General features: G+C 41.3%; 1 protein-coding gene across 1 annotated transcript in view; it reads left to right on the forward strand.

Moving 5' to 3' along the window:
• DNER (delta/notch like EGF repeat containing) overlaps positions 1-10,776 on the forward strand; it is a 397,048-nt gene that overhangs the window by 308,163 nt on the left and 78,109 nt on the right. The window contains exon 9 of the mRNA XM_019503073.1: positions 4,232-4,456. Within this exon, the coding sequence (XP_019358618.1) occupies positions 4,232-4,456 (225 nt within the window). The remainder of the gene's footprint in view (positions 1-4,231; positions 4,457-10,776) is intronic.

Raw genomic sequence — 10,776 nt, forward strand, 5'->3', positions numbered from 1 at the left:
TGATCACCATCCCAGCTGCTCCAGATGTTGGAGGTGAAGTGCAAGGCTACCTGCGGCCCTCCCTTGCGCAGCTCCTCCCTCAAGTACTTCCTGCATGCCTCATACAGGGAGGGCACCACTGTCTTGCTAAAGGTGGTGCGTACAGGCACTTTGTGAGATGGGGCCAGAAGCGCTATGAGCCACCTGAACCCTGACCACTCAACTAGGGAGAAAGGGTGGCTATCCAGAGCAAGCATCTCCCCAACAGTCTGGGTGATCTTGCTCGCCTTTGCAACTCGCCTCCCTCTGTCTGCAGCTTTCCCCCACTGCACCCTGTATGAAAAAGTGCTGCCTACACTGTCAGCGGCACCTGCAGGCAGTCGATGCCCCCCCCCGCCATCGACACCGCTGGGTGGCAGTGATGGCGCCATCAACAGCAGCCCTGTCCCCTTCCAACGCATCCCTGACTATGAGGTGCAGCTGTTAACACTTTCCCTTTTGTTTTCTGTTTTCCTAAGACGGAAATGACTCGCAAAACTTGTAATAGAATCTAGTGTCCTATCCACAATCTGCCATCCCGTGGGACAGCACATGGGCTAACACCCATGGACTGATACCACACATCAACCTTACATGCCACATTTGATCCATGGACTGGCCCTGCACTACTCATTTGGCTCATGGAGACCAGAAGGTTGAGCACCTATGTTCTAAATATGTGGACCCATTTTGATTTCAGTTATCACAGTGTAAATCTGACATAATTTTAATACAATAATTGTTGCTGCTTGTGATTGACACTGTGATGGATGTGAGCAGAATTTAGGTAATAAACACCCATACCTATATATACAGTTACGAGAGATTATAGAAATAGCATCAGAAATGCTGATCTAAATTGGAGGGATAAAAGATTAGAGTACCCGAGAACTGGGCTTAAAGCATACAATTTAGGTCAAAATTAGTAGTCATTTTTGCATAACTGGGCCATGTTTATTTATACAATGACTTACACCAGGATAGGGGTCAAGCGGATCACAACTACAAATTTCTTCCTTTCTTTCTAGCCCTGAGCTCAAGCCACTACACCTTCTTGCCTTGCATTATTTAAGAACATCCATTGATAAAGTAAAAATTGTATCATTTGAACATACCAGTGAGTAAAGGTTTTTATTGCTACACTTCAATATATAATTTGATCCGTTACTTGCTTAGCAGAGTTCTTTTGCTTTCAAAGTCTATTGAAAACGTTGTTAAGATGCAGTAAGTTGTGATTTCATTCACTTGCATTTTAAATTGTGACTAATTACAGAAGGAAAGAAGGAAAAACTCAAAGTTAGTAAAATGCCCTTGAAGTAACACATCCTGTCAGCATTCATTTAAACATGTTCATGATAAAGTATCACCTAGCTGTAGATGAAAGATGCAATGACATTATTCAGAAAATTAATTTGTCCATGATCAGTAATAGACAGTAAGATATGACAGTACATGTATTGTATTTGGTCTAGCTGGACATACATATCACAGCCTTCACAGTCTTATAAGAAATCCCATCTAGAGAGATAAATGTCTCCTTTTTTTACACTATTTCCAGTTAAAATTGTACTTTCCCAGTTGACAGACTGACACCATGCATTAGTCATAAATGATCAATTCAGCTTAATTTGAGACTTCGCTGGCATGGCAAGAGCTACACAAAGTGTCATCAAAATTTAAGTAAAAGAGTGTCCCACTTGTTCAGCCAACCTACAATAGGACTCGCATGCTGAGGTCTGACACTCTGTCTGTTTGTTATTAGTCATTACAATTTTTCCTCATTGCTTTTTGAGATGTCTCTGATCATGCCTGAAATAATCATTTTTAAAATTTCTGTATTTTGTCTTGTTTTCTTCTTCACATCTGTGGGCATGTGTGCCACCATCTCTTTTGCAATATTACCTACCCAGGCTATAATCTGGTTTCAGACTGGCTTCTGTGACCAGGCCTGTATTTGGTGAGAGTCTGCCTCAGTTTTACACATTATACTGTAGTTAAGTAGTCTAGTGATTCCGAGCAAGAGTCTGAGCAGTTTAATGTGTTGCAGTCTTTGATTTGTTCTTTCCCATGACCAGCATATGGAAGATTTAGGAGATAGTCTACGATCTAGAATATTTTGGTCTTATCAGGGCTGTTTGTTCCATTGTTTAGGAGACTAGAAGTGTAGAGCCTGGAAAGTGATGATATATAAAAGGGATCATATTTTAATTTGAATATAGTTTTTAATCTTTTGTCCCTTTTTTAGTGGAGAAAACACACATCGTTTTCTTCCCTGTCCTATTTTATGGCACAAGAGCCACACTATATAAATGGTTTTGTCCGTAGTTAGTATACTATAACTTTTTCAAAATTCTTTTCTTCCAAATTTTATTATGGCATATACACACACACACACACTTTTTCTCTCTTCTTTTATGCAATGCTCTGTCATTCATTAGCAATACTGTGTCTCCACTGCTTTTGTGGATTTCTTAATTTCAGCAATGGAGTGTCTGTATACATATGCTTCTATGAACAGATGTCTGAATTCACTTCCTTTTAAGAGTTAGGTTTTATTAACACAGAAATTAATAACAACACAACATGAAAGATGATCCAAGCCTTTTTCCTATGCTCTCAGTGTATATCTGTCAGAAACACTGGGCCTCACTAAAAAGCACTGCATTACTGATACTAAAAATACAGTACTGTAACTTTTGGGCCACTTACAAGACAGCTAAACTGGATTTAAATCAGAGGTCAGCAACCTAAGGCCTGGGAAGCAGTTCTGGCTCACAGATGTGGCTCAGAGCAGATTTGGTTTTGGCAGCATTTGCCAGCAGGGTGCTCTCACTTCATCATGCTGCAGGCAGCACGCAGGCCTTTGGTTTAAGGAAAGCTCTGCCCATGCTACAGTGCACCTGGGGCTTCATCAGAGAGGTCTTTCCCTGCGTTGTGCTGCAGCTGGGAAAAGTGGTAGAAGTGGCCCAGTTCTAGTGCCCACCCTCCTGCAAGCGAAGCTGGGTTGTTCTTGGCCCCATTGGAAAATGTTGCTGACCTCTGATGTAAGTGTTAGAGAGTTGTTATTTACACATATTTAGCATTCTTATATGTGGCGAGCAGTAATTTCACAAAATGAGAGGTGTGGCAGGAAAAGTAACTAAAAGGAGCACACTAATTAAAGAAGCTCTCCATCTCCGATGCCCAGTTATATTCAAGACAATTTCTGATCAAACATGCAGTGATTTAAATTCAGATTAACTCCACTGTCTCCATTAATGCAACTGAGGTTACAATCTGGTGTATTATTTTATACAATATTTGCTTTCACCACTCTGTCACCCCGCATATTGTTAAGTCTTTTGTTTGCAGTTATCACCATATTTTATGCTTTATTTAGAATTCTTCCTCCTGGAAATAAAACCTTCCAAAATTAATTCTTTTTGAAGTATGGGATTTTTATATTAGTTCCATGGCTTTTTAAGGTTCCAATTTAGGATTTGGGGGATATTTTGGATTGATAATATTATACCATTCCTTTCACAGTTCAGGGTGCAAGTTAAACTTGTTCTGCATATACACTGAGTGCAAGATACCCCTATCATACACTTTATATTAATATATATGTTTAAGATTTGGGGCTTAGTTTGGCTCCATTGCATTCATAGCTGTTACACCTTTTTACTACATATGCAGTGTTGCCAACTGTCATGATTTCTGGCATTGCTCTTAAAGTCTACGCTTCAGGAATGTGAAAAACTTATCTCTTTCTTGTGTGTATATATATAAATAGTGTAGACTATAAAAACAATGCCAAAAATCATGAAAGCTGGCAATAGTGTATATGCTTTAGTTGTTTTATCTAAGGTAAATCTTCCTGTGTATCTTTATAATATAATCATTTGAGATGGAAGCCACCTCATGATATTACCAATGTCTTCGAAGCCCTGCCATAACAAAAATTAAACTTCTTATGTACTGAGTTGAAATAACATAACATCAGTTCCTAAGACATGAAATAACATAACGTGAAATAACATAGCATAACATCAGTTCCTAACATTTGTAAATTTGTATAATTTTGTGTAATCCATGCTTTGGTATTTCTTCCACAAAATGAAAAAAAATACTAAGCTCTGTATCTGTTGACGTTGTTCCAGGTTGAATTTTTAGAATTGAATTGTATTCATGCAAGAATTTTTACTTAAGGTAATTCTCTCTCCTTTTTGACCAGGATTCTTAGGATCATCTTGTGAAGAAAAACTTGACCCTTGTGCATCATCTCCCTGCAAGAACAATGGGACCTGCTATGCTGATAGGCTTACCTACTCCTGCAGTTGTAGTTCTGGATTCACAGGACCTACCTGTGCTCAGCTGATTGACTTCTGTGCTCTGAATCCTTGCGCACATGGCATTTGTCGCAGTGTTGGAACCAGTTATAAATGCCTCTGTATTCCTGGTTTGTACCAAGCAGTTCCACATTATGTAAATCTTTTAATACTTCTTACACAGCTTCCGATATATAGTTTAAAATTACTTCCTTTTTTCTTTTCAGTATATAATACACATTGAGCAGATGTTCTATCTCTTTAGAATAATGATAGGAATCTCCACATTCCATTTGGATAATCAAAAATTGCAGGGTAAGCACTGAAACACTGAGTTCCATATGGCTTGGTTTATATTTACAGCTGTATTATAAAACGATAGCTTGCAGGGTGAAGTTTTTAAAGATGAGGCATCAAATAATAAATGAAAAATGGAAATTTAAGGAATGGGAATGCTTGAAATCAACTAATTGGGAAAGGCTGCAAATATGAAGTAATAAATATAAACCTCTCACAGGAACTTAGGGAAAAGTATGATCTTTTCCTTAAGAGCCCAGTCCTGCACTCCATATTCACACAGGTTAACCCCACTTATTAATTGCAGTGGAACTGCTCATGTGAATACTGATAGCAGAATCAGATAGTAAAACTGTTGTGGAGTATATAGACAGAAAGTATGACAATTTGAGGTTACTTGGAGAAAAGGAGGTTTTTTCCTTTTGTCTATGTATGCTTTTATTATAGTGGTAGCTGTAAATCTAGGAGTTGCAGATGGGCATGAAACTATAGGGGTAGATGGGCTGTTGGTTTTGGCAGTTATACAGATATACCCATATTGCAGACTACACAGTCCAGCAATTATAACAATTTCGGAGTAGAATTCAAATACAGTGTTATTGTGAGTTAAACTTACAGGCAAAGAAAGATCTCTTCTCTTTATTCATTGCTTATTACTGTGCACATTAACAGATAGTAATGAGCCAGGCTTTATATTTGAAAATGTAAAGGGAGAAACAATATCAACAAAGAAAACAATGTTATTTTTGTTTTCAAAATGATTCTAACCCAGTTAGCAGTTTTTCACATTTCAACATAATGCCCTTTTTCTTGTGGATCAGGAAGTGGGTAGTGATAGCCTTGATTCTTTGCAGAGGAATCCTGCTAGCAGACATATGGACTTGTTACTTTGCTAGCTTACTATCTAAAGATGAATGTTTTAGGGATGATATGCTCAGCTAGAAATCAGAGAATCAATGAAAAGAGCCAGAGTGACATCTTATACTGAACTATTGTGCTGTTTTACCATATTGTCATCAATGTGTATTAGTGCAGTAGGATGACATGCAACATGGCCAAGCTGTGCTCTGCAGTTCTGTTCAGTATAACAGCTGTTCTTTGCTCTCCTTCATATGGCTTCTCAGTAACTAGGGCAGAAAGCCTGGTGCAACTGCCCCAGGCACCAACTTTGTGGGGAGCCAGGGGTTGTGGAAAAAAAACAATGCCATCAGCTGCATGACCTCTGCAGCAGCTGGGAGTACTCTGTGGCTTCTAGAAAAATTATGTGTGTGTGTAGGAGGTGGGGAGTTCTCCTGTATTCTTTTCCCTTACCTTCCTGGTTTGGCAGAGTAGGAAGGGATCCCATCAGCAATAGTCCATCTATTTAGCCTTCCTTATTCAGATTTGTTATATAGTCTGACAGTTCTAGGTACTTCAGTAATTGTAGCAAAAATACATCAAATGAAATTCTTACATGCCATGAGAGGCACTACAGGATAAACCTTCACTTTGAGTGTTACTGCTTTAGATGTTTTGATGCTTTTCCTCTGCTCCAAATAGTACATTAAAATCTCCAGAGTGAGAAACTTGAAGTCTGTTCTTAATATGCTCTACAGAATGATATTGTCAAGATGAGATTTAGGGCTGTAAAGCTGGTATTTTGGTTTGATTGGGCCTGTGACTGACTGTTCATTCTTGCAAGGAGAAGCATTGCTGACTGTTTCAGGTGAAATGACCATTTTCCCTGACAAGTGAATTCTCTTTTGATGCCTAGGCTGTAAGATTGGCCACTAATTTGAATGAGCTACAGTTACTTCCTAAAGGCAATGTAGATTTATTTGATATATTGATTCAGGGCAGATCTGTATACAGATGATCTGCAGAATATCAGTCTTTCGGAGTGGAACAGAGAATATTGAGTTGTCTCTGGTGAATTATTTCTCCAGTAGAATGAAACATTTGCTTTGAGAAATAGAAGATTTTGAATGGACCGTGTTACCGCAGTATTGCTAGAAAATATTTGTAGTAATCTTTATGACTGAGGGGCAAGGGTAGGGATTTGAACCGTCACAAAAGGTTTTGAATGACAACAAGTGACATAGTTGCTCATAAACCAACTGAAGATGGTTGAAATCTTGTAGTAGGAATTTGGTAATGTTGTGAAATTACATAATTTCCCTCAGAGGGAGGAACAAAATAAAGATAGGAAATGGCAGGCAAAGAAATGCCATGCTAGCATCACCCCAGGATTCACTTACTGCCCAGAGAAAATGAGTATAAACAAGTGGAATCAAAGCTTACAGCATTAGAACAGTAACATTTTTAAGGGATTATCTTGAATTCCACTGTTACTTGCTTTTAGGAAGGCCTTTCTGCCACAGATACTTAGGATATGTGAATGGTACCAAACTTTATGAGATCATTTGCTCCCATAATAGTTGTGTATATTTAGTGTTCAGTGTGAGCCCTGGACTAGCGATTGGCATTAATATTAGACAAATGTCCTCCTGTTTCCTAGCACCTAGTATGATTTCTACATTTCAAGAGGTAAAGATGGCAGATTTTCCAGTCTTCATCACCGAAGCATTTAATTGCTTTGCTTTTAGTTTGCATAATAGAGGAAGCCCATGAGAACAGGTTAATTTGGGTAACTTGTTGAAGAGTGACAAGAGCAATCATATTTAAATATAGCTAACATCCTATTTTATAAAGAAGGAGCAAAATACAAATCATATCAGGTTGCTAATTTTTTCTGTATTCAATAAAAATACCTTTTGATTACAGATAGGAGGACTTGCCAGGTGTTATTTTTCCAAATTCATTTGCTAGAACTACAAGCTTGATGAGATGGTAGTACTAACACTTTCATTCCTGGTATCTTTTTCTGTCAGCACAGCTACATGGGATGGGAGAAACTGGAAGGACAGGTGGAAAATATGCTTTTACATAGCCTGGCAGCCATCGCCAGATTGCAGATCCATGGTCAACAGTGTGTCTGTCTCTGGCTCTAATTGCCTCCTACATCTTCCTGTGTTTGGTCATGGTTGCAGGGGCTTCTTTGAGCAGGTCATACTTGCTTGAGAACTCATCTAGGACCTTGTAGAATCGCAGGTGCTCTGTGGTCCATGGTATCCCATTGGGCAGCATGTAAACTCACCACTGTCTCAGCAGGCGCCCTGTGAAATATCTGCCTAAACAGGCTGTTTTTGTCTCTGCCCCAGTCACCAGCTTGCAGATCTGGCTTATGTACCTTGCCCCGAGAAAGAGGAGGACATCTGGCATTCTACCAGTTGGTCTTGTGTAGTGCCTTTCTTGCCTCCTTCTCCCATCTGGATCTTCAGAAGATGCCCCCTCTGGATTTTGTGGGCAACATACTTTGGCAGGGGGAGTAACAGTGCTGTGTACAGGAGTACTGGCAGCAAAACCACCTTCATGAGTGACATGGACACCCCCCCGCCCTCCCCCATGAAGAGGTGGCCTGTGTGCCACAGTCCCAACCAATGTTTCACTTGGGCCTCCATCTTTTCCCATGCCTTCCAGTTACTCAGCTGAGGGTCAAAGTCCACCCCAAGAATCTTGACCCCCTCATGAGGGACAGAGACCCCAGGGACAACAAGTCCCTGAGTTTCCTCAACACCAGGCAAGTGAGCTTGGTCCCTGCCACTGCTTCGTAGATCTGTGTGCTTCTACACACTTTTGACTGACCACTTGTCTCTGCACAGATGCTGAGGTTGTCCATGTAGGCCAGGACCCTGGTCTCTTTCCCACTGCCACTGGCAATCAGGACTCCACTGATCCTGGGATCCTACGTGATCCACTGGGCAAGAGGTACCTTCATGCAGATGAAAAGGACTGGGGAGAGTGGGCAGCCCTATTGGACGCCTGACTGTCCCATATTGGTGCACTCAGGAACCCGTTGACCAGCACCTTGCAGCTCCCATTCCTGTACAGCATCCTTATCCAGCTGATGACCTTTGGAAGGATGCCTCAAAGAGGAACCAGTGGGATACTCGGTCATAGGCTTTCTCAAGGTCCAGGTTCAGCATGGCAACTTTCTGCTATCTCTCTGATTGAAGCTGGAGTGCATCTCATAGCTGCAGCAGGGCACTATGGATCTGGTGCCTCGGCACTGCACACCACTGATCATAATGGATGATGGACCTTAGGACAGATTGAAATCACTCAGCCAAGACTTTGGCCAGCATCTTATATTCAAAGCTGAGGAGGGTAATGGGCCTCCAGTTCTTCAAATCCCCTCTGGAATTGACAAGAAGGGTCTTGAGGCCCTGGTCCATCCCAGCCCCCTGCAGTTGCTCTTGCAAGACCTCCAGGTTGGGGCCCACCTGGTCTCAGAAGACCATGTAAAACTCCTGGCCAGGCATCTTACCATTCTTGAAGCAGCAGAGGATCTTGTTGATCTCCTTCAGCATCCACTGCTTCTCCAGCTTCTGCTGCTCATCTTCCTGAGGGTTCAGGTGAGCTCTTGCAGGCACTGCTGCATGGCCCCTGGGTCCTCTAGGCATACAGTGTAGAGCTCCCAGTAGAAGGCTGCCATCTCCAGCATCCCCTCCTTCAACTGGCACTCTACCCCTGCTCCATCTCTCAGGCTGGTTATGGACTCCTTCTTGGTCTTCAACCTGCTAAAGTTAAGCAGGCCACTCCTCTCTCTGTTCCATCCAGGGGGCCTGAACTTGGAAGATCTTTTTCCTGACCTGTTCACTGTACCAGGCTCTGATCTGGACCTTTACCTCCTGGGGGCAGACGGGTGTGAAATGCAACAGCAGCCAGTATAGTAGTGAGAAAGAGCAATAGGAAGAGCCAGACAAATTGATAGCATCATCCCTTCAATAGAATGGCTGTTCAGTACACTGTGAGCAGCTTAGCTTATCTGCCCAGCATAAAACTGCTGCTCCTCCAGCCAGTGCTTGTTAACAAGAGGAAGGACATGGTGAAAAAGTATTCCAACAGGGAAAATAGAAGTGTCTGGGATGAAAAGCTTCAGAAGGGAGACAGGTTCTGTGTGATCAGTGTTTCATTGCCACAAGAAGCCTTTTGATCTTTGTGTAGTTTTTGTCTTGATGTGCAACTAAAGTTGCATTCCAGAACTAAAGATTTATGTATTAAAATGTCAGCATGTCTGCTCTCAAAAGGTATCTTTTGTTATTGATAAGAAACAAATATGCTTTAGGAATTTTGCAAATTGGAATCTGCTTAGGGACATACTCAAGCTTTGCATGATACAGAAGAAAACATGCCAAATCAGCCAACATCTCTGCCTTGCAGGCACTAGGTAAACGTCTTTCTAAATTCTGGGGGAAACTGCATTTCTTTAACCAGCAAGCAGTCCTTTTTAGAGGATGTCAGTGATTATAGGAAAATCTGCAGGATTCTTTATTATTTCAAGGCATATCGGAAGTTACAGTAGTCAGACAGAGAAATTTTAATCTTCACAGCCATGGGCCTTACTTGTGGTTCTGGAAACAAAGAGCTGGTTAACTGCTGTGTACAGGATTTAAAAAAAAAAATCTGTATTTCTGAGACTTGCTATGTAAATCTCTGTCAAGTCATTTACTGGTTTTTCATTTTTGCCCTGGATTTAGTAACTCAGTACTTGGACATACAACACACTTACAGCAAAATAAAAAAGCAGACATGCTGTTTAGCCTCACATTTGTATAATTCACTTGAAACTGGTATAGAATTACTGCAGAAAAAATTAGAGATAAAACCACACTGGAATAAGTTATACCACTGTGTGTATTGTGTGACTTCAGTTTATTCTGGGCTAGTCATTTACTTGAGGCAAATAAGCTGTTGCCTCTTCCCTGCCTTCTTGTTTTGAGACACAGTACTAGCTGCCTACAACTAGAAGGAAGAAGCAGGCTACAATCAGACCTGGACAGGTTACAAGGGTGGGCGGATAAGAATAGGATGGGTTTCAACACAGACAAGTGCAAGGTGATGCACCTGGGGAGGAACAACTGGCACCATACCTACAGGTTAGGGAACTCCCCTCTTGTCAGCACGGAGGTGGAAAAGGATCTTGGAGTCATCATTGACTCCAAGATGAACATGGGTCGGCAGTGTGGGGAGGCAGTTAGGAAGGCCAACCGTACCTTGTCATGCATCTACAGATGCATCTCGAGCAGGTCCAGAGAGGTGATCCTCCCCCTTT

This window comes from Gavialis gangeticus, unplaced genomic scaffold, assembly GCF_001723915.1.
Source record: "Gavialis gangeticus isolate Ggan-Ray unplaced genomic scaffold, GavGan_comp1, whole genome shotgun sequence".
NCBI lineage: Eukaryota > Metazoa > Chordata > Crocodylia > Gavialidae > Gavialis > Gavialis gangeticus.